At 38.8% G+C, this 25,568-nt stretch overlaps 1 protein-coding gene across 13 annotated transcripts in view; it reads right to left on the bottom strand.

Annotated features, from left to right (window-relative positions):
- The window catches only part of adgrb1a (adhesion G protein-coupled receptor B1a), a 563,161-nt gene that overhangs the window by 132,975 nt on the left and 404,618 nt on the right, over nt 1-25,568 (bottom strand). For all 13 annotated transcript variants that reach the window (XM_072569963.1, XM_072569962.1, XM_072569956.1 and 10 more), the window contains 3 exons: nt 23,519-23,622; nt 14,779-14,881; nt 302-452 (listed from right to left, as the gene is read on the bottom strand). In XM_072569963.1, coding sequence (XP_072426064.1) covers nt 302-452; nt 14,779-14,881; nt 23,519-23,622 — 358 coding nt within the window. The remainder of the gene's footprint in view (nt 1-301; nt 453-14,778; nt 14,882-23,518; nt 23,623-25,568) is intronic.

The raw sequence follows: 25,568 nt of genomic DNA, 5'->3' as shown, positions 1-25,568 counted from the left end.
AATTTTAAGGAAATGAAGATAAGACAAATGGTCATCCTCATCCTCAGTTACCCTGGAAACCAGTGAAATCTTCTGGAAGTGGCAACAGTTATAAGAGGATTCATTGGTATAACATTCAGCTGTGACGCCTGATCAATTAAAAAACACCTCAAAAAGTGAGCACAGTAATGTTTGATGCTAACGCTAAGGAAAGGACAAGTTAAAAGTGGGGTTACCATAGGTAAGCAGATGTGGGTTTGAAAGCCACTCTGGAACATAGTGTTTCCATGGTTATCAGAAATGTAAGGTTCGATCTACTTACCCCATCCCAGACAAAGAAACCGTTTCCTGATGATTCGATTTCGTAATCTTCCTGTGACAGCCATATATGACTGCCAGGCCTCTGTCAGCACCCAGCAGAATGATGAAAGGAAGAAAAAATGCAGAAACGCTGCCACTAGGGTACAGATTACCTGGAAAAGTAAGAAAGCAAAAGGTCATTTAAAATGAAGTCTTTGATTAATCTGATAACATGACTGCCCTACTAGTGGTAAACCCAACAAACCTGGCCTTGATTTGGTCTTCCAAGACTAATTAACCAGCTCTGAACTCAGAACGCATCACATTTTTAGCTCTTAATATTCATTTATGAAGCATCACAAGACCCACGTGAAGTCTCTTCCCCATTCACTGTGCACTCTCCAGTGAAGTCATATCCTTAAAAGGATCAAAATCAGAAATTGCTGGAGAAATGCTGCAGGTCTAGCAGCATCTATACAAAGAAAAACAGAGTTAACGTTTTGACTCCAGCGACCATGGAGGCTAGTATGATTTCAACATTTAAAAGGCATCTGGAGGGGTAAATGAATAGGAAGGGTTTGGAGGATATGGGCCAGGTGCTGGCAGGTGGGACTAGATTGGGTTGGGATATCTGGTCGGCATGGACGGATTGGAACGAATGATCTGTTTCAGTGCTGAACATCTCTATGGCTCTGTGACCCTTCACCAGAACAGTCCTGGCAGAACTGGTCAAACCCGTTGTTTCTGCTTGCTCTTGTCTCACAGAACTCATGTAAGGAGGAAGGGTCACTCAACCTGAAGCATTAATTCTGCCTTCTTCCACAGATGCTACCTGAGCTGATGAACTTTTCCAGTAACTTCTGTTTTTGTTTCTGATGAAGGGTCAATGGACTTGACATGTGAACTCTGCATTACTTTTTACAGATGCTGCCAGACCTGCTCAGTCTCTCAAGCACTTTCCGTTTTTGTTTCAGATTTGTCATATTCGCTGTTGTTTTTACTCCTTTAAAATGATCAGCTCATCCTTCTACAAAGGATCAATTAGTCTTCACTGAAGCCCACTTACAGAAAGCTGCTCGATTCCAATTAAAATGTTCCATCAAGAATGTCATATGATTGCGCACTCCCTCTCTGAGACCTCATGCAGAATGATGTGAGCTTTCTTTCGACCCCAGTTAGCTCCCCATGTAGAAAGAGCTGATGTATGGCTTATTTCCAAAAGAACTCAAACAGATGGCACATACAATCCCTGTACAATGTTACATTCAGAGGGATATGCTCTTTGCTTAGTCCCTACAAAAGGAAGGAAGATATACTAACTGCTCAATTTTTAGCAAAGCCCTTATACAGATCACTTATCATTCCATAATTTCAGCTTAAATCCCCGAAAGTGTTTCTTGCTGAATCCTCACACAGAATCAGTTCACTACACACTCAGTTCCATGATCCGGTCTTTTTTTGTCCAGTTCCTTATGAATAGTCTTCATGCCCAGAGCAATGATTACTATTCATTCTTACAGCATTATAAGGTTGATTTTTAATTGAGTGTACATCAACACTATGTAAAACAGCAAACTTTATTATGAGAGAAGAGAAATGTGGAAAATTCAACATTGTCAGAACTCTGAGAACAGAAGCAAAAATATTCTGTAGCAGCTTCCATCTTGTGAGGAGGAAAGTGTTTCCCACACTGAGAACTTGCAATTTTTTTTTTAATCATATAATATTTCAACATTTCCCACTTTTGTCAGTACAGCAGAGTAAATGTCACATTCTATGCCAGCATATGAACTAAGGCAGTGAATTGGTCACTTAATTAAAAAGAAATTCACCTCATTCCACCGGTGGCGAATCTGCCAATGCACCAGGGCTAGATGCATTTGAGTCAATGTGATTTTGCAGCTGTGTGATAATCGGAGTTAATTCATTTCAATGGAGCTCTGTGTAAAGCAATCACGATAGCTAGCAGGTGCTATATCTTCGGGTGCTCAAATGGCAGTAACTATGCAACTCACAGAATCAATTGCAGCAATTTTCTTTGAACAGTTTCACAGTTATAAATTAAATCTGCTCTGATCATTTAAATGCAGGAATTTCAAACCTGCCATTCAAAATATCCTTGATGAGAAAAGGGTGAATGGGAACGACCACAAGATTGAATTGCTCTTGACCAGCTTGACATTTTCCTTTTTCACTAATACACTAATTCATTAACATTAGCTCAGAGAAATATTGTTCTTAATTAAGGCAAGCAGTAATTTAGTTTTAAATAATATCATAACAATCAATTTACTTATAGTATGGATTGACCGACCTTAATGTGCTGCTCTTGCAGAGGACTGTGAGAGCTTAGACTGAAGATTTTTTTTCACGTGATAAATTTCCAATTTCTACTATATCATCAGGCTGAGAAGAATCAGAACGAAAGAATTTTCCACAGGTTGCTGAACAAACTGAATGACAATAAAGTTGCTCCTTCATGTTGCTAAGAGGCAGAAACTATGAAATCACGAGGGCAAGATGATTGCAGCCAGGAAGGAATTATCCAAATTTAATGTGCTAGCTCAAATTTTCCCTCAAGTGCAGCAACGTTAGTTCATTTTACATTTGAGTGAGCTATATAAATTCATTATTTAAATATATGAGAGCATAACCTTAGGATGTAGCATTAATCTAAACTGGATATTTATGTCTTTGATATAAAGACATGAACATTGATATTAATAATTGTTCATTCATTCTTTTGGAAGTGAATGGAGAAAATAAAACAAATCCATCATGCTTCCTCATATCAGTGATAATTTTAAATAACTACTCATCTGCTTCTGTGCCTGTTCAAAGTTTGCCTCTGCATTTTTCTGCTTTATGCCTGACTAACTTCACAGTATTTGCTAGAATTCACAGAGTCTTTATACCCATTTTTATGCTCCTACCCCCTCCATTTACTACTGAAAGAAGAGCCTATCCAGTCCATCCTTGGCAAACAATAGGTTAAGATGCCAAATACAATGAGCAAGAGAGTTTATCGATTATTAAGACAGAAAAAAAACAAATTGCTTTTGTTTACAATGATTCAGAAAATCAATTTCATTAAGGCATGCATCATCCTTCATTCAGATGACTTTATTTTGTGTGTGTGTCAATACTTTCCTTTAAAATTATAATGTTCATGGCACTTCTTTCTGTGGAAGATTAGGTAAAAATACAGAGTAATGACCGATCCAAAACACAGGTACTAGTAAGAGATTTAACATGGAGATAAGTTGTGAGTGAATAGATAAAGTAAAAGACCGAAAGGGCAAGCAATGCAGAAGTGGGTCTTGTTGCATGCAGTCAGTGCCTGAAACCAGACTTCCATTCATCAGCAGCAATTTTACCAGTGCTAAATTAAAAAACCATTAGAACTTGGTTACGGTGTGCTTACGCAGCTGAATCCTGACAAACATATCAATTGTCAAGAAATATTACAGTTCAATGAGGCACACTGAATTGCAGAAAAATTGGCCAGTTGTGCTTTGTTCCATGGCCAACTTAAATCATTCATAAAAAAAATACAGCTGTCACATGGTGAAGTTGGCAGCCAATTAGCTCCACTCAGGAATTAGGAATTGGAAACTGGGCACTTTATGCAAAAGCAAGCAACTGGATCAGAGTTTTACAATGGAGCAGCATAGAATGGCTCAGGTATTCTGTAAAATGAGGACTAAGGAGACATATCTTGCTGGCTTTACCCTTATTATGCCTGTGTCCAAATTCCACACTTTATCATCAATTTCAAAGAAGTGCAGCAGTGACCCAAGTGATCTCTTTGAGGAAATCACGGTTTTTTTTCCAAGTGGAAATCATACAATACATTCTTATCCTCTTAATGTAAGAATTATCTCCATTAATATAGTTTGGAATTATCAGTATAATGATTATAATCAACTTTATTCACCAGGTTGACCATATTTTAACAACCACAACTTAATAATTCAGTTCTTGCCAATGGACAAAATCCAGCACAGTGGGAGGTCAGCTGTCCAACAGAGCACAGCTAGTCCCACTTGCCTATCCTTATCATATGGTCCCGTTAATTTTTCTCTTCAAATACTAATCAGATTCCACTGTGAAAGCTCTACCACAACCTCTGGTAGGGGTTTCCAGATCTGAACTGTATAAAGAAATGCATGGCGTAGGAAGGCTCAAACTCGGCTTTCAATAGAGAATTCAATAAGCACCTGGAGAAACAATATCTTTAAGTCTGTGAAAAAAGAGATGAGGAATTGGGAGCAAAAACCACTCTATAACCTTCTGGACTTAAGACTGAATTCAACACCTTCAAACTGTGAAACAACTCCCATTCCTTCCATTTCTTTTAGCTTCACTTGTTACAATCTTCCTCCCCTCCCCTCATCTCCATAGGACTGTCTGTTCTTTCAAGTCAGGCAGTTAGACCATTGCTGTGCAAATCACTTAACCCAAACTATCAACCTTCTTTCTCCCCCAGCACTCCACCCTCTGCATCACTCCCCACCATTGTATAAATGCTCCCTCTTCACGCTTCACGTCATCTCCGATGAAGAATCATCTAGACTCAAAACTTTCGCTTGCTCTGTCTCCATGGATGCTGTCTGACCCACTGTGATCTCCAGCATTTGCTGTTTTCAGAACAAAAACCAGAAATAGCCAGAGAAACCCAAAGCTCTGGCAGCATTTGTACAGAAAAAGCAGATTTCAATGTTTCAGGTTCAGTGAATGGGCACTCAGCTCAAAACATTAATTCTGCTTTCTCTCCACAGATGCCAGCACATCTGCTGGCTTTCTCTTGCTATTTCTGCTTCAGATTTAAAGCATCGGCAGATTTTCTTTTCTATTTCATGAAGAAGTGGGAGTTGCACTCACTAAGTTACACTTGCAGAGAGCTGGTACAGATTTAACAGGCAGACTGGTTACCGCACAGTAGGAGACCAACTTATGATTCTAACAGTTATTCCCTCTGCCAAAGAAAATAGCTATAACTGGTTACTTGTCTCACTGGCTTTTTTGGGATGTTTTTAAGCACAGATTACTTGTTGTGCTTTCCTACATTAAACAGTGGCTGTTCCTCTTTGCTGGCCCTAAAGCAGTGGGCATTCTGACATCATGAAAGAGGCTTAAAATACCAGGTTCTTTCTTTTTCTTTTATTTACAGGATATCTTCTGGAAACCATGTGTGAGACAGCTAAAAGTGCCTGACTAATACTCATCATCTTCCCCATATTTGGAATTTGAATATTTGGTCTTGTTGAAAGATGACTGCCAACATTCAACACTGGTATCTTTCTGACAAGATGAAAATTGCCTATGTACACTCAAAGCAGAACAAATCCAATTCAGTCAGTAATTCCACAATATGTTGGAAGATGGGTTCCTAGAGTGCAGTTGGATCAATTTACTAGAGAGGTACATTTTAGTTAGAACCAAAGAGTTGATGATTTTAGACTTGCTAGTGTGCAAGGAGATAGGATTAAATAATGACGTCACAGTATGGGAGCCTCTAGGCAACAGTGACCGTAAGATGATAACATATTTATTTAACATAATCTCACTTTCAGTTTGAGTGTGAGAAGTGTGGTCTTGAACTCATATCTTACACTTAAATAAGGGCATGATTAGATAGATTAGATTACTTACAGTGTGGAAACAGGCCCTTCGGCCCAACAAGTCCACATCACCCCGCCGAAGCGCAACTCATCCATACCTCTACATTTACCCCTTGCCTAACACATGCCTAACAAGTTAGCATGGCCAATTCACCTGACCTGCACATCTTTGGACTATGGGAGGAAACCAGAGCACTCGGAGGAAACCCACGCAGACACGGGGAGAACGTGCAAACTCCACACAGTCAGTCACCTGAGGCGGGAATTGAACCCGGGTCTCTAGCGCCCGGGTCTCTGGCGCTGTGAGGCAGCAGTGATAACCATTGTGCCACCGTGCCGCCCACAACTGAGATGGCTAAAGTAAACTGGGAAAATAATTTTTAAAATATTCAAGGATATGTTTCATAACTTTCAACAAAGGTATATTACACGGAGAATGAAAGATGTGGATAAGGAAAATTAGGATAGTGCAAAATTGAAAGAAAAAAATCATACAATACTGTCAAGATTATTAGACAGAGTTTTTTGAGGTAAGTTTTTTGAAAAGGGAAATAGTAACTCATGTAATATTATTCCCTTAGACAAGGTGGACAGTTAATAATTGTACACCAAAAGATAGGAGTAGCATTAACAATGTATTTTGTTTCTGTCTTCACTGTAGAAGACTTTAGTGTTCATTAAGAAAATAACAGGCAAAATGAATTAAAGGCAACCTGTATGTGTAGTATCCTTATAGCTTTACAGATGACATTTGAACAGGTACTACATCAAAAGTTACATCACAAAATTAAAGAGTTCTTGGAATAGAAGGTGGAATTAGAAAATAGAAAGTAGAAGCCTAGATAGAGGATTGGGTAGTTAACAGAAGCAAAGAGTACGGATAAAGGATCATTTTCAGCTTGGCAAACTGTTAGTTGTGGTGTATCACAGAAATCAATGCCTGGGACTATACTAACGATCTGTCAAAAAGTGTAATGCTGGAAAAGCATAGCAGATCAAGCAGCATCCAAGGAGCAGGAGAGCTGATGTTTCGGGCGTAAGCCCTTCATTAAGAATTCCTGATGAAGATCTTATGCCTGAAATGCTGATTCTCCTGCTCCTCGGATGCTGCCTGATCTGCTGTACTTTTCCAGCACCACATTTTTTGACTCGGACTCTCCAGAATCTGCAGACCTCACTTTCTCCTACCTCAATCTATATCAATGATTTGGATAAAGAGGCAAAAGGTATGGTGGATAGGCTTTATGATGATACAAAGATAGGTCGGAAATTAAATTGTTAAGTGGACATTATGTTATAGACCTCACCAAACCTCCTTCAAATGTATTAAGTAGGTAGCCTAGACCATAACTTTTTTTTAATTTAAAGGCAAGGGTAAAATGCTGCGTTGTCAGTATATTTCAATTGGTTACTCGGCTTTCAGCAAAACACACTCTATTCTTACCCTATCATTAAAATGCAAACAAAAGACAGAAGAATTGACCTACCTTTAACTACTGGAAAACTTACCAGAATAATAGATTATTTAACTACTGAACAGCAACTGTCGCAATATAGTATCATCCCATAAATACAAATTTAATAAAATAGATTGTTTCACATGCTATCCTGGCAGCAGAAACAACTCCAGTTTTTTGATGTAACAAAGAGAGGAATAATAGCTTCCACATGCAGCTTCAAAACCCCAGCAACTACTGAAAGCTAAACTAAAACCCTGGTTCTATGGGGATCTGAATCCACCCAGTCATGCTGTTCCAACTTTAAGGTCTCATAAGCTGTTTACTTTATTGGTTTGGAGGAGACAGCTCTGTGGCTATGGCTCAAAACATTCCTTCAAAATAAAAAGGACACAATGCATCCCTTAAGGCCATGTGATTGTCACAACTATGACTCTGCAAAGAGATTCAGTTAAATTAATTGCTAAAAGTTAGGATTATTTAGGAAGGATAAAAATGTAGTGTATTTTTGGTACAAATAGAGACTGCAAAACTCTAGTTACAAAGGGATCTGGATGTCCAGTACATATTATTTATGCAGGTATGTAAACAAAGGGGAAAGAAAATCTAATGCTATTATTTATTGTGAGGGGCTAGAGTATCAAAGTAAAGAAGCAGTGCTATAGCAGTATCAGGGCAATAGACAGACCACACCTGGAGAACAGTATTTAGTTTTGATCCCCTTATTTCAGAAAGGATAAAACTACAAATTGGAGCAATTTGGAAGAGCTTCACTTGCCTGCCTCCCGGGATGAAGGGATACCTTTATGAGGAAATGTTGAGCAGGTGAAGATTACATTCTTTGGTGTTTAGAAGAATGAGGGGTGATCTTAGAAAAAAAGATAACATTTTTGACAGGGTGAATGCTGAGAGGACTTTCATTTTATGGAGAAGTCTAGAACAAGAGTTAAACAAAAAAATGAATTGCAACTAAGTCTGGGATAAATAGGGTCATTAGTTGACAGAATTCTCAACTACAGAGAGCAACAAAGTCAGTGTCACTGAGCAAATCCAAGGCAAAATTGGGCAGGTATTTTCAGTCAAGAATTATGGAGCAGACAGAAAAAGAGAAGAGAATTAAAGCCACATTCTAATCAACTGTGATCTAACCTAATCCTGGAGCAGGCTCAATGGGCTGAATGGCCTCCTTCAGCTCCTAATTCCTGTGCCAGGTCAGTCTTTTTTCTGGCATCAACAGAGTGATGGAAGGTGTCAAAAACATTACTACCAAGTGGCATTTACACAGCAACAAACAGCTCACCAAAGCTCTGCATTCTCCTGCCAGCCAGTCAGATGGACAAAATAATTGAAGTGAGAATGGTGGTCTTTGACATCAAGCTAGCAGTTGATCATGTTAGGTACCAAGAAGACCCACCAGATCTGAGATAAGTAGGAATCTGGGAAAACAACATAATGGCTGGGGTCATACTAAGCACAGACGTTTGTGGTTGTTGGAAATTAATCATCTCAAACCAAGGCCTTCACTGCAACCAAACATCTTCAAATGCTTTATGAATGATATCCTCTCCATCAGACGTGAGGAAGTTTGCAGATAATGACAGTGGTAAGTATGGTAAAAACCTCTACAACGTAAGAGGTTGATAAGTGGCAGTAACATTCATGCTACACAAGTACCAAACAATGATCCTGTCCGATAAAATATCTTCATAACAAGAGGATTTGAGTAGGAGCAGGGGTGTTTTGCTGCAATGGTACACGGCTCTTTGTGAGACCACACTTGGAATTTTGTGCAGAGATTCAGTCTCAGTTGAGGAAAGATGTTCTGGCTATGATGGGAGTGCAACAAAGATTTACACAATTAATTGCTGGGATGGCAAAACAGATGTTTGAAGAGAGACTGGATCGGTTAGACTACATTCACTGGAGTTTAGAAGAATGAGGGGAGAGATGTCATAAAAACCTATAAAATTCTAACAGGACTAGACAGTGTAAACCCAGGAAGGGCAGTCCCGATGACTGGGCATTCCAGAAACAGGCATTATAGTCTAAGGACATGCAGTAGGCCATTTAAGAGACAGATGAGAAGAAATTTCTCCACCCAGAGAGTGGTGAGCCTGTTGAGGGATGAGAGGGTGTGGGGAGAACACTGGCTTAGCGTACTGAGTTGGTTGATGAGTAGTCCATGATTCTACTAAATGGCAGAGCAGGCCAAAGGGACCAGATGGCCTACTATGGCATCTATTTCCTATGTTTCATTGCCAATACCATTGGTGAATCCCTGAACGTCTCGAGAGCTGCCAATGACCTGAAACTTAACTGGACCGATCATATAAATACTGTGGAAAAAAAGGCAGGTCTGATGCTGATAACTCTGCAGTAAAGTACTCACTTGCAGATTCCACAAGCCAGACTCCAAAAGCCCAAATCAGAATCATTTTTGAATATTCTCCACCTGGTGGATGAGTGCACTTCAAAAAGCTTGACATCACGCCAATCAAAGCAATCCTCTTGATTGGCATCCCATCTACTACATTCAACATTCACTCCTTCAACCTGCACACAGCAGCAAGAGTATGTGTGTGAAAACTGCAGCAATTCACCAAGCCTCCTCAGCTAGCACATACAAAATTGACCATCCCTGCTCTGTACAAGGACAGGGATAACAGATGTATGGGAATACCATCAACTGTTTATTCCCCTCTGAGCCGCAAATGTTGTGAGTTGGAAACACTGTCATGCTTGTGCTCTCATTGAGACAGAATTGTGGAATGCCCCTTCCCTCACAAGGACTGGCAACAGACTCGGAAATAGTTCACCACCAACTTTACTAGATTAGATTAGATTATCTATAGCGTGGAAACAGGCCCTTCAGCCCAACAAGTCCATACTGACCCTACGAAGAGCAACCCACCCAGACCCATTCCCCTACATTTACCCCCTTCATCTAAAACTACGGGCAATTTAGCATGGCCAATTCACCTAACCTGCACATTTTCGGACTGTGGGAGGAAACCGGAGCAAACCCACACAGACACGGGGAGAATGTGCAAACTCCACACAGACAGTTGCCCGAGGCGGGAATTGACCTGGTCTCTGGCATTGTGAGGCAGCAGTGCTAACCACTGTGCCACCGTGCCGCCCAAGCTAATGGGAATGGGGAACAAATGCTGACCTTGTCAGTGATGCTCAGATCCCATGAAAGCATTTTAAATGAAAGCAAATTGAAATGTGGTATGGGAAATTGCAATCTTCAACAGTGAAGTCAGCTATTAAGTTGAATGGGATTCTTTAAACAAGTTTGAAGACAATTCACTGGAAAGGCACAGCAGTGAGTTGATATTTGAACATGAAGGGTATGCAATTGACCTTTTGAAGCTCCAATCCTTAATTCCTGAGAGCAGAAGAAGGAGATAAAATTACACATTTCCATTCCTTGCTGCACATCCCTTGGTGTATAGTGTTATTTCTTGAGCGCAGTTTGGGTATGTATGATGAATAAGTCATCTGAGCATTACCCTATTGGCCTGCTTATGAGTCAGCTCATCCAAGCCTGACTGGACTCCCTGTATTGCAGACAAGTCAACTTCCATTTCAATGTAACTCTTGAGGATTGCAATTTCAATTCCACTCATAAAAGCTCGTCAAATGCAAGCACTCAATAAGGCAACAAAACGACCTCCAGGGTTGGTCTTCAGAGAATATCATCTTAGATTTTTAATCAAAGTACCACCTCCCAGGAGGAGGGTGTCTTCAGAGGCATCAAAGAAATTAGCATGAGACTATTTAAAACATAAAAGATAGAACGACTGACATTAAGGAGGGAGACAGGAGCATAGAGAAACGTTACTGGACTAGTAATCCAGATATCTGGCGATGGTCCACAGGCAAAATTTAAAATCGCAGCTGGGAGAATTTAATTAACTAACTTTTCAAAGAAAAGAAGGCAATTAATTTGAGATAAGATGCTAACATTGTTAAAATGGGATATCATAAAATCTCATCTAACTCACTAACAGGAAGAAGTCCCTTCAACATTCCGCGACCTGGCTGACACATGGCTCCTGATCCACAAGATTTGATTTATTCGGTGTTGTCCTCTTACATGGTCCAGCAAGGTACAAATGTTGACCTTGCCAACGATGCTCCCATTCCATAAAAGAAAAATCATTGTTATAGGCAGCTCATGGGCAACCTGGGCTGAATTATAAATATTAGACTGAGATTCATTAGAAGGCTAAGAAGGAAGTGTAAAGGAGAATAACATGGTGAAAATATAAAGCACATCAAATAATAAACATTGACCAGAGAATGAAAGAATCATCTGGTAAGACTTGGGAGCTTGGGTGGCTCAGTCGGTAGAGCATCAGACTTTTAATCTGAGGGATCAGGGTTTAAGTCCCCGATCCAATGCCCTTCGTGTGGCACAGCGATTAGCAGTGGTGCCTCAAAGTGCCAGGTATGCAGGTTCAGTACTAGCCTCAGGTGACTGCGTTGAGTTTGCATGTTCTCCATGTGTCTGCAGGTTTCCGCTGGGTGCCCTGGTTTCTTTCCACAGACCAAAGGTGGACAGATAAAGTGGATTGACCATGCTAAATTACCCCGAAGTGTCTAGGGATGTGCAGGCTAGGTGGATTAGCCATGGGAAATGCAAGGAAAGAGTGGAGGTTGTAGGTCTGGTTGGAATGCTCTTCAGAGGGTCAGTGACAACAAAATGGGCTGACTGGCCTCTTTTTGCTGGATTCGATGAATACATGGAAATAAAGAGCTGGAAACCTGAGCTATTTTTGGGTGCAGTCCAAACAGTGCTAATGATGCTCATCTGAATGGAAACAGGTGATCTTTTGAAACATCAGGTGACAAATGGAGTCTTTACCTACATATTACATCAAAAATGTGCAGTGGTCAACTTAAGATTAGGCCGTTGTGGAAAGAGAAGATTATGAGTCTTTGGAATGGCCTGGTACAGAGAGCTGTGGGGGAACTTTCTTGTGTATATTTAAGGCTGAGATAGAGATAGTCTTGATCAGGAAGTGAATCAAGCGTTATGAGCAAAGGGCAGAAATGTGGAATTGAGTATCAGGTCAGCCATGATCCTTGTGAATGGTGGAGCAAGCTCAAGGGGTCAAACATGCTCGTCCTGTTTCCATTTCTTACGGTCTATTGGAGTGGTTTTTTAATGATGTTTCTTTTTGTAATTCACTTAAGTTATGATAATCAGAATTTATTTATGTTTCAGGAGTATAATATGTTAACCCAAGAATCTTACAAGTGCCATTTTCATAGGCAAGAAAAATTCTGCAGTTGCTGATCATTGAAGCAAAAAGATGATGCTCTCATTATTCTTTGATTTAGTATGTTTGGGATTTTATCTTACTGCTCACTGCTATTTTGTCATGGGCAATTCTATAAAGGACATATATATCGCATTTCTATTTCTAATACATCAATGTAGAGATACCATCTATTCAGGATTTAGCCAGTATTGAACGTTTACAGCATACATCTGATGCATATTTGTAACATCAAGTTTAAATTAAATAATAAAGGCAGCCGATGACATTACTGTGGCTCAGCTAACCTGGACTAAGAGAAAGGTAATTCAAGAGCAGAGCACTTAAAATGGCTGATACTTCGTTGCCATGGTGTCAAATACACTGTCCTTTGAGACAGACATCAAACATAACCATGTTTAGCTAATTCAGGCACAATTGACAGACTCAGTGGCACTAACCAAAGAAAAGAATTTCTCCCACAAGCTACATAAAGATAGCCAATGATGATTTATCCAACTGCTATTAAGCCTTGCTACAAATTAAATGTGTTCAACAAATGTCAATGTCAACAGTTATTGCAATATTCAGAAGTAATTCAATGCATGTAAAATGCTTGAGTCCCAAAAAAGCATTTTCAGGTTTAATGAAAGAAAAAGCAGCACTGTTGAAGTTTTTGACTTGATTCATCAGGAAAAATGCAAGAGTACCAAATTTCAAAAGAGTCAACAATTTATACTGGATGACAAAATAGTGGTGCACCGATAAGTCAAGGTCTTGCCATACAGATCATATAAAAAACTGACAGGGTACTAAACAAAATCATTGGGGCGAGGCTTGGGCAGCAGTCTTAGCCATGGCAATGCCTGGACAAATCAGAGTTGGCCTTTTCAACCATTAAGCATTTCTTTTTTTTATGGAGTATAAATTGTTGTTCCCTTTGAAATTTGGTGTTTTGCGAGTCATAGAGTCAAAAAGAAGTAAAGCATGGAAACAGAGCCTTCGGTTTAACCCATCACGCTGACCAGATATCCTAACCTAATCTAGTCCCATTTGCCAGCACTTGGCCCATATCCCTCTCAACTCTCCCTATTCATATACCCATCCAGATGCCTTTTAAATGCTGCAATTGTCCTCGCCTCCATCACTTACTCATTCCATACACGTATAATTCTCCGCATGAAAAAGTTGCCCCTTATGTTCCTTTTATAACTTTGCCCTCTCACTCTAAACCTATGTCCCCTAGTTCTGAACTCACCCAACCCAGGGAAAAGACTTTGTCTAGTTATCCTATCTATGCCCCTTCATAATTTTATAAACCTCTATAAGGTCATCCCTGAGCCTCCAATGCTCCATGGAAAACAGGCCCAGCCTATTCAGCCTCTCTCTATAGCTCAAATCCTCCAACCCTGGCAACATCCTTGTAAATCTTTTCTGAACCCTTTCCAGTTTCACAAAATCCTTCTGGAAGGAATGGGACCAGAACTGAATCTTGCATCTGTCCTGAACAATGCAAAATGATAAAAGCTCAACAACATGTCTCTTGTCTTCAGCTATCCTTGAATATCAGGCCCTTGAATACAAAAGGGGCTTTCAGAATACCAACCCTTTTTTCAAAGGCAAACTAAAAAAAGGACTTGCATTTTTATAGGGGCTTTCATGACCCAGGGAAAATATAAAAATGCTTCACAACCAGTGTGCTCACTACTAGAATACAGGAAATGTGAAAGCCAACTTTCTTAACAGTAACTGAAGAAATGACAACATCTTTAGCTGTTGTTTGAGGGATAAATGTTGCAAAACACCTGCTCTCCTTCAAATAGTATCTCCTGAGTAGGAAGACAAAGCCTCAGTTTAGCAACTCATCCAAAACGTATCATACCATCAACACAGTGCTTAGTACTCCATTGAAATGTTAGTCCAGATTGTGCTGAAGTCTCTTCAATGAGAATTGAACCTCTAACCTAATTACCCAAGGGTCTTAGTCGTAATTAAGAGGAAAAAATGACAATTATGTATTTAGATTTCAGTTTCCAAACTGCCGTCACCTTGTCTTGAATCTCTTTAGAAAAAACAATTAAAGGTTAAAACATCTAAATATAGATCTGCTAAATACCATGTAGTCTATATAGTAAAAAAAACACTTACTTTATTTCTTGTCTGAGTTTGTCCTATCAGGATAAGAGCATTTGATGAAATGATTGACAGGCAGAAGTTTATTAAAATTACCGACCGTTCTGACCGAATGTACCTGCAATGTACATGACAGACAAAAATTACAAAAATTACAAAAGTAAAACATGACTTTGTTAATTGCATACATTACAGCTGAGAGTCAATGAATGAGGAGGGGGAGAGGGACAAGTCACTCATTAAATAATTAAGCGCTTACACAGACGAAAACAATTATTGACTCTGACAGGAAGGTGTAGAGTTGGGAGCTATATTTTTGGAATGTCTCACTTAAAATGTTAATGTTAAATGAAGTAAAAGTTGACTTCTAAATTCCAGTTTCACCAATTGGCTCTAATGAATTTAATGTTCTAAAGGGTGGAAATAAAGATTTATTTTTCTAAAACAGCATTCAATCAGGCTATCTTTAAAGAAGAATGGCTGAACACAAATATGCTTTTTGAATCTGAAAATGATACCAGTTGAACAACCACCTTACCAAAAGAAGTAATGTTATTGATGCTTCCTAACAAAGTAAAATCATAAGCCAAGTATCGTGTGAACTCGAAGCCCATCAGTTGAGGCGTGAGTAGATATGCCTATTTTACTGGATATTCTGAATAAAATGTACCAGCAAAATGATTTACTGGATGTTCATGAAATATGATCAGATGTTAATAGACATCAGAATTAAGTTGATAGTCTATGAAGGAATAGATCATAAATTTTCATGCAGTATGTAAAGGATTGTATAAATTCAATTCAGAGATTCTCTGTGCAGTGTTCGCATTTAGATTACTCAAGTTTGCTAAGGTGTTGCATTATGGAGATGTCCTTCATCTTCTGGGGTTGAGTTCTCAGAAAAAGACACACTTTTAGAGCAGATGTCTCCTGCCTTGGAAAAATTCTGAAGGAAGCAGTAGTTTATGCCAGTTTTGATAGCACAAATGGAACAAAGGATGGGGATTCTATAATTAAGACATTTCTAGATAAATCAGAAGCAGGGTGCAAGCACCACTATAAAAAAAGCTACAAAAAGGAATGAGAAGGATAAAATATTATTGGTGTGCCACTGCGGATGACAGGAGTGGAGCAACAACAACAAATGAATCTCGGTTCGACTTTCAGAAGCTCACAGATGTGAGTCAGAATATCTTTGTGCAAAGAGCTACGCAAAACAGAGCAGGGTGAGTGAAGTCACTCATGCCAGAGAAAATTTGAAAGCCAGTCAAGATAATAGTTAATCTTAAGGAACTGTGTATTTATCACACAAAGCTTCAGTCCAGTAACTATTGCTTTAGGCATGGGTTAAGATAACTTTGCAGTGTTAGATAGGAGCTGCAATTTGACTGTGTGCAGTATATATTGGCTAAGATGTTATCTAGATTCATTCCTATTTGAGGATGAAACTAAGATCAAGGAATACGAAAGTTCAACTGGTTTCTAGTTTGGTGAATACACATTAAGGTCACTAAAACGAGTGATTATTAGATACAAAACAGCTGCAGTAATTGACTCGATGAAACAACTCAAGCTGTGACTCATGAAATGCTGCATAAAATCTGAGCAAATCAACCAAACTGTAAGAGGATGGCCGCACTAGCATGGTGCAAAGAATTTGGTCCAAACATTTGGAGGGTATGGTGCTAATCAATTGATCTCTTGGACCATTATAGATTGTAAAGCCAAGAGACATCAAAATGCAAGTAGAAGCTTCAGTTCAAATGAATTATGCAATCAAGCAAGGGCCACAGAACTGTCTAGAAATAGAACAAGAAATAGAAATCCTCAGGACTGTGACATTTTGGTGGTGACCATAAACTAGAGGATAAACTATGCAAGGGAGGTAAAGAAAAAATATAAATTGGAACTAACATTTCAAAGATAGCTAGCCTTGTTGCTGAGATGGATTTCTACAAAACATATCCTTGCAGGTGGAATTCAGAAGTCTAAATGAGGAGACAGGATAATGCAGATGTTAAAGTGGACTCTCCCATAAAAATAAACCTTTTCAGCGCTTTTGGCTATACTTTGATGACAGTGTAGGCCAACTGACATAAAAGCTATTTTCCTATCACAGAAGTGTTTCAGAAACTGCCTTGGGAGACAAGACATACAGAAAGGAAACCATGGAAACTAAACAAAATCTGTTTTGACTTGAATCATACCTTGAAAAATGTAAATTCTTTTTTGGCTAAGGTCTGAGAGTAGGCTATGTTCAACTAAAAAATAACCCACAATGTTTTGGTATCAAAAGGGGAAGTTTTCAGGCATCTTCATAGAATGCCTATGATTTTCTATGGGATCGCATTGTGTAAATTAAGAAACGCATTATTAGTAAGATTAAAATGGAATCTAAAATTCAAAGTCATACTTTTAGACTTTTAAAGACATTGGTTTACAGTAAGCAGAAGAGAACTAGAATCTTTGAATTAGTAATCCTATTTACCAAATATTACTCTTAGTTAATCAGTAAAGGTCGTCATGGAAAGATGATATCACAATAACAGGAGAAAGAGAACAGTTGTGAAGTTTGATTATTCAGTTAAATTGGTCATCATTTCAACCAGAGAATCTGAAACTAAGAGCCATATTGCAGTGTCTTAAAATTGAGAATTTTCAGGGCAAATAAAATATTGGAAAAGTTAAATATTTAAAAAAAAGTTTCAAATCTAAATTACAAAATTGTGCAAAATTATTATTTCTGTGATGCATCTCATGCCAATCATCCTGTGCAGCAGGTTTCACATTTTTGATGACTGAAAATGAAGAATATTGTCCTTTAGATTGGGAAGCCAAGGAAATACAAAACAAGGTTATTAAAATTACTTCAGTTACATTACACTGGTACTTGTGGAGGAGCAGATACGGGAGTCAGTTTATCAAATATTGAAGTGGTAATTCTACACAAGAGGTTTACTGAAAACAGTTGATCCACTGAAAGTTAGATAGATATTTGTTCACTGTGAGACAACATACACTTGACAAGAAGACCTAAATAAAAAAGATGAAGAGCTAGAAATTGGCATTAAAGGAGAATCTTTCAAGTTTGTCAGCATAAATGGGATTTGACCAGAGATAGTTCTGAAGTGCGATTTGCTTTCTTTCTCTTTATGTCTCTCTCCAAGGTTCTGAATCACACAAGTATCAAAAGTAATGACTTACAAATTGTAGAATCTTAATCAACACACAAAAAGCGAAATACAGACTGCAAGTGACCTATTCACTTTGAGTGAAGTTCAGTTTAAAATAAATATACTTATCAATCCAACTCTATATTTGGTTTCAATCAGGATGGATATGACTTCCAAATAAATGATTGATTTGTTGATTATACAGAATAAATATCAACTACTACTGATTTAGAAAGCAAACACAGAGTCAAGGACTTCTAATCTTTGGAACAGGGTAATTGACACTCAGTTTTTTATAAATAGGGATCAGGTTTTCAATCAATGAGCAGTTTAGTGCTCACTGAAGCACAAAGATATAAATGTGTTGAAGTGGTAACTTTTTGTACTTTCGCCTTGACAGAAGCAAAATTCTTATCTTTTATTAAAATAACAGGAATATTTTACAAGTACTTTATTAAGAACTTGTATTTTATTATTCAACATTCAAATTTACATATTCACAACATGTTTTAAATACACAGACGAGAAAGGCACAAGGTCCTAGCTTACAGCTGATCAGAGGTCCAGATGATACATAGATTAAAAACTATGCCAACATATATTGACATGCTTATTTAAAGGCAAAAAAGGATTTGTTGTACTGGAACTTGCTTATGACATTGAATTATAGATCAATCATAGCCAACACTACTTTGTAGCTCACACCACTTCCCAGAATATAATTCTGTCGATACACTGCCTCCTCTTCTGCAAAACCTGTAACTGAAACCATTGTTCTAATTTAAGAGCTCAAGGGCACATACTCATTCAGCAGATTATCAGCCTTTCTACAGCCAGTGTTATTTTCTATTTCCAAACCAATTTTCTGCCTTTCTGGTCTAATACTTGATACTGATAATCTTACTCCCACATCTCCTGCCTGGATCAATGTAAACTTGACCTTTGTGCATTAAAATCAATACCAATCTGAGTTGGAATCTCCCAATCCCCATCCTCATTGACGACCAATGACTTCACTTGTTGAGCTATCTCTGCCTTGTCTCCATCAACCAGGCATCAGTCCATCAATTTATACAATTGCCATGTTAGAGACATTTTGTAATTAGGGGCATGAAATGTTTTTGTCAAACAGGATTAAAAGGACAATCCCAAGGCATTTTACACATATATAAGGAATAAGATGGTAACTAGGAAAAGGGTTGGTTCATTCAAGGAAAAATTAGGAAATTTATGCATAGAGCTAGAGGAAGTGGATGATGTTCTTAGCAAAACTCTGCATCAGTATTCACAAAGAAGAAGGACATGGTGGCTGGTGAGTCTTGGAGGGGGTATATTGATCTTCTATGGCATATCAATATAAAACAGTAGGCAGTGTTAGGTGCTTTGAAAAGTATTAAGCCTCCAGGGCCTGAAGGCATCCATCCAGAACACTAAGGGAGAAAGAGGAGGAAATTGCTGGTGCCTTGTATGAAATCTTTGTGTCCTCTTTATTCACAGGAGAAGCCCCATAGAACTGGAGAACAGCCTATGTTGTTCCTTTGTTTAAAAAGGGCAAAAGGGATCATCTAGAAAATTACAGGCCAGTGAGCCCTATGTCAGTGGTAGGGAGGTTATTTTGGAGAAGTTTCTTTGGGATAGGATTGACTAACATTTGGAAAAATATGAACATATTAGCAGTGGGCAGAATGGCTTTGTGTAGGGGCGGTCTCAAAAACCTGATTCGAGTTTTTTTGAAGAAGTGACAGAGATGACTGAAGAGGGCAAGTTGGTAGGTGTTGTCAACATGCACTATAGCAAGACCTTTGACAAGGTCCCTCATGGCAAGCTGATGTAAAAGGTGTAGTTATATGACGTGACAAGATGGATACAGTTTAGTCGTAAAAGACAGACAGTAACACTGGAAGGATGTTTCTTTCTGACTAGAGATCTGTGACCAGTGGTGAAATTCTGTGTTGATATCAAGTGCAGTCATACTCATTTAACCTCTTGAAGTTAGCTCTTTTGTCAATTTTTGGAATAAGGCTGCAATGAGATCAGGAGCTTGATGGCACTATCAATGCCACTTTCCACCACTGTGCTGATGATTGAGAGTACATGGATGGTGTGACAAATTTCCACATTCAATTGGTCCTGCTGTTGGTGGACATGACATATCTGGGCAACTGGATATATCGCTGGTCAGATCCCAGTGCTGTAACTGTGCTTGACCATCAGCTAGTTCTGGAGCGCAACTCTTCGGTGCTATTGATGGAATATTGTCAGGCTCATTAGGCTTTGGGGTAGCCAGTGCTTCTGAGATTCCTTGACATTAATTGGAATGAATTGAATTGGTTGAAGCCAGGCATCTGTAACACTAAGGGGAGAAGACGGAGATTGAACATCTATTTGGCACTTCAGTCTGAAGACCGCTGACAATACTTCAGCTTTGTTTTTTGCACTAATTTTCTGGTCCCTCCATCTTTGATGTGGATTTTTGTGGAGTATACCTAAAGCCTGTGGAATATAAACTCTGTGTTTAATTGGCTACCATGATTTAAAACCGGATGTAACAGGACTGCAGAACCGAGAACTTAGATTGGGCGAGCTTCCCAAAATTATTCTTAATGAATATGAGAATGCTTTCCTGGCATCCAGCCAGAGGAGTTGTATTTACTCCAATTAGAATGGTGGGAAGAGCAAATTAAGTCTCTTTGCTAACCCCCTACAACCCACCTAAACCACATCACCATGTTCTCTTACCCCAGCCATCGTCTCAAGCTGAACAAAGTTATTTCCAAATTTGATTCATCCCTTGACACTCTCTATAATAAAGGCACCTTTGCAAAACTGACCACATCTGACTGTATACTTCGACACCCCTGCCCAAATCATTCCATGATACTCTCATTGGCTGTATATTCAGCCACCCAGGTGCTAATTTATGGACAGCCCTCCCTAAAAATGGAAAATTCCAGCTTTAAGTCATACCGCTGATCAAGTGAGTGATCACAAATCATTTTATTTCTCCTGGTGCTGATTTCACTTGCACCTTCAAACTGCAAATGACAAATTATTTGCAAGACCAAGTTTATCTTTAAAATATTAATATTAGTAGCAAATTTTGCTTTGTTGTACAGGTCGCAACCAATATACGAAGCATTTGCTGTTTAAACCCCATAATGAGATTATTTGGACCCTGAAAGTCACTAAGTCTATTGAAACGTTTTGCTGTTCTAAAAATTGCAACTGATGACACCAAGGCATAGATATTAACCAACGTGGCTAAAATTTAGGAAGAAATCTACTTATGTATATTAATTCAAAACTACAAAATGTTTGGAGAACTTTGCACATAACAAATTTCCTGAGTCATTTTCCTCACAACAATGTACCAGAAGTGAGCCAGAGAACCCAATCCAGAGAACTCCTGTCCCATCTCCAAAAAGGTAGGATCAAAATTCTACTTGTGTTTTAAAAAGACTTCGCGCAATAAAATTTGCTCTCAAAGTTTAGTTTAGTCTGTTCACTCTCTTTGTCATTTATTTCTCTATGTCCAATCTCTATGAGATTTATTTGCACTGGCAATAAAATGATGAAATATCTTTCCACATTAGACATCCAACTTCATTATTAAATTGATTCAGATTAGACACAACATTGGCAAGATGTAGAATGAAGCTGACACGATCTTTAGCCTCACTGTCATTTTATTTACAAAATGTCTTATTTCAGAACCATCCTTGGACCTTTGAGTGAGACTGCCAATTTAGATTTCTACTGCAAATGCACATCTGGAATCAACTGAACTTTAATTGGTTAAATTAATTCAACAGGAGACTTTTACTGCCAGCAAGCAGTGGAGACCCACATACTATAAGCCTGGAATCAATTTCAGCAATATTCCTAGTTGTAAAGGATAATGCAACTTTAGTATTACGTCTTCCACAGCCTGTTCATTTTAATAACTAGTGGAGAGAAGGGAAATAAATATTTTAATAAAACAGGTCGCAAATTTTGAAGGAGGTACAAAAGCAAATTAGATATTATGAATCTCAGGAGTAATGTGTCTATTGGATACCACATTTTTTAACTAGAGGGGGAGGAAAAATTAGATGGTGAAGACTTGTGGATACACAATGATGAGCACAGAAAGTCACTATTGTTCTGCTTCTCATTAGAGAGACAGACGACTGGTGCTGAGTTCAACCTGGGGGCTTACACATCTTAAACAAGGAACAAAACTTAGAAGGCAGAACCTTCATGGTGACCTCAGATGGTATAAGATTTGAACTTGTGCTGGTGGCAACACTCTGCATTGTAAACCAACCAACCAGCCAACTGAACTAACCAACCCCCCACTTTAATGGTCATGATTTGGAGATGCCGGTGTTGGACTGGGGTGTATAAAGTTAAAAATCACAACACCAGGTTATAGTCCAACAAGTTTAATCGGAAGCACAGTAGCTTTTGGAGTGACGCTCCTTCATCAAGTGATAGTGTCACCAGATGAAGGAGCGTCGCTCCAAAAGCTAGTGTGCTTCCAATTAAACCTGTTGGACTATAACCTGGTGTGTGATTTTTCACTTTAATGGTGGTATTGATTAGGGCTGAGAGCAAGTTATTTGTTCATTGTTGCAGCTCAGAATCACATAATGTGTACAGAAAACAAAGTGGCCATTTTGTTTGTTATACCCATCCATTTAAAGAAGCAATTCAATGAATCCTAGTTCCCTACCTTTTCCCTTTAACTGTGCATGATGTTTTCCTGTTCAGGGACTAATTCAATCCCCTCTGAATGGCTCGCTTCACCCTGGCTTCTCAGACAGTGCATTCGATATTACAACCATTCACTGCATTGATAAATTCTTCTTAATTGGTCCTTTTGTCAATTACCTTTAACCTGGCCTCTTTTGTTCTCAATTCTTCCACCAATGGAAAAGTTTTTGCTACCTTCTTCGTCCCAATCCCTCATAATTTTGAATATCTCTCTGAAATTTCCTCTCAATCATCTCCAAGAAAAATGAGTCCAATTTCTCCAATCTGTCTTTGTAACTGAAGTTCCTTATCCCTGCAATCATTCTCATGAATCTTTTCTGCACCCTCTCTGATGACTACACATCCTTCCTCAAGGGCTGTGCCCAGAAATAGACACAACACTTCTGCTGAGGCTGAATCAGTGTTTAGTGCAAGTTTAACATAATATCTTGATTTAGTACTTGATATCTATATCTATAAAGCCTAGGATGCTGTGTTGTTTTATTAATCATGCTCATGACCTTCAATGATTTATGCACATATACACCACACCTCTCTGTCCCTGTAACAACTTTACAATTTTATTTCATATTGCCTCAGTATGTTCTTTTTACTAACATGAATCTCTGGATCAAGAGGTCAAAAAAGACATGTGTCTTGGAAAAAATCCTTAAGACATTTCTATCACGGTAATGGATTTATATTCTTCATAATGACCTCTTCAGTCAAGGCCATCCTCATTGGATCAAAAGCTGTGAATTATGTCAGACTTTGCCAGCCACAATATAATCTCATGAAAATAAGGTGCAATTCAGTTTCATTAATAAAACAAAATGCCATATCATTACCTCCAGACAGATACATAAATAATGATTAGCAGTAGGAGAGTCAACGAGGAAACTCCACAGCCAACAATTAGAGTGACCGAAGGCAGGATCACTTTGTCCATGTTCTAGGAGAAAGCCAGAATGAAGAAGCTGTTAGAAATCAAAGCTCTCAGTGAATACCTTCATGAAATTAATTATCACTATCAAGCTTTAAAACATTATGTAATTAAATTTTTCTACAGCATGTTAAAGTATCTGGGGAAAATTGCTGTGTTTATATCATGTGACATTTGCTAGACCATCAAGTTAATTGACGTTAAATCTTTGATGTGGCACATAAGAGAGAAAAGGCTTGAGTTTTAGGTTGTGCTGAGTCCAGGAAGCAAAAATAAAAACAGCACCACAAGCCTGAGTGCCGATTCCTTGGCTGCATCTCATTTTTGTGGGGCTTGAGGGGACTAATGGGAACGCTGAAGGAGTGACAATGCTATCTGCCCACATACAGTGTCTAATCAATTAGGTTTTTAAAGATCAGCTAGAATTTTTCTGGGTCAATTTCCACATCCCTATGAGCAGTGGACGTTTGTTTAACTGTGCAGTGGGAAAGGGGATGGGGAGGGAAGTGGGAGGGAGAGAGATTGGGTTGATTTAGCACTCTACGTAGGTCACTTTGCCTCAGTAGCTGAAGGCTGCCTTGTTAAGACCCTACCCCCCCAGCTGCCACACTGCTTTTACGTGGCCTTGTTATGAGTCATGGTCCCTCTAACTTTAAGGGCTGGCCTGCCATCCTTAATATGATAACAAGCCCACTCTCGAGCCATTAATTGGCTGCCTGGCTAAAAGGCTAATCATTGACACAGACCAGGGTTCTGACTGACATTTCAACCTGCCGATCGAGTTCAGAAGTCCACCCAAAAGCCTTGCCCTAAGTTCCTCGAAAGATACAAAGAACACAAGTTGCTGGAGAAACGTCAGAACTGAAGCAGGCTCAAAGCATTAACTCTGTTTCCCTCTCCACAGATACTGCCAGACCTGTTGAGTTTCTCCAGCAATTTCTGGTTTTGTTTCAGATTCTGCAATTGGTTGACCTCCCAAGACAGGTTTCTGTTTCAGTTTGAGGATTTATTTTTTCCCCTTAAACATGCTCTCAGAGTTTTCTCTTCTGAAAAATATCCATCTATAAAAAAAAACTTTTTTTATGTAATTAGTTTTATGCAACAGCTTTGTGTTGATTTGTTCAGATCTTGTGCATATACCATTCAGTATCAACAAAATGCACTGACACAATACTTGATCGGCCTGCTTCCAATGTTTCTGCAATTATATTTTTTGGCAAAGGGTTAAATCAAACAGGTGAAGCCAGGCTGACATTTTCCTCTCCTTCTCTGGAGTAGAGTGGCCAGCCACCAAATGTCAACTCATTCAACACTGAGTACGATTCAAAGCTGGGGCCTTCTTGCCCTGTGCAGATTGATACCAAATTATTTATCGTGTTGTCTTCAATGTGCTCCATGGAAGTGATAGAAAAATAAAACAAACATAACCCAGTAAAGTGAAGGAATAAATTCTCTACACTTTGCAGTTTCTCTAACTTGCTGAAATCCTCATCAACCACTCGCAAACAATAAGGGACATTAAAGAGATGAATTGTGTCGTGTTGGGCAAAGAGCGAAAGTCAGGCAGAAAACTCCATCTCCTTGTGGGTGGTTTCCAAGAAGCCAAGATAGTTTCAAATTGGGTATCTGCCCATGCTGTTATTATTAAATGTTGTTTGTTTAAAAATATAAGTGACAATCAACTAACAGTCGAGGTGACTGTATAATTGTCTGATCATTGCTCTGCAAGCCATTTCCATTCCTAAAATAGGAGGCATCCAACATCTGTGCACATTTCCTGTCATTCTAGTTTCCATTATAATTTTGATGTTAACATTTATAATGAAAACTGGTTATATAAAAACTGGTTAGGCATTAACTGCACTTTCTACAACCCACTCCCTGCCCCTTCAGTGGAGGTGCTGCAATGCCAGCATTGTCACAGTAATTACAGTATGCAAGTTTTACATAATAAA

This window comes from Chiloscyllium punctatum, chromosome 5 (genome assembly GCF_047496795.1).
Source record: "Chiloscyllium punctatum isolate Juve2018m chromosome 5, sChiPun1.3, whole genome shotgun sequence".
Lineage (NCBI taxonomy): Eukaryota > Metazoa > Chordata > Chondrichthyes > Orectolobiformes > Hemiscylliidae > Chiloscyllium > Chiloscyllium punctatum.
Note: the sequence above shows the minus strand (reverse complement) of the source record. Positions and strands in the feature narration are given on the sequence as shown.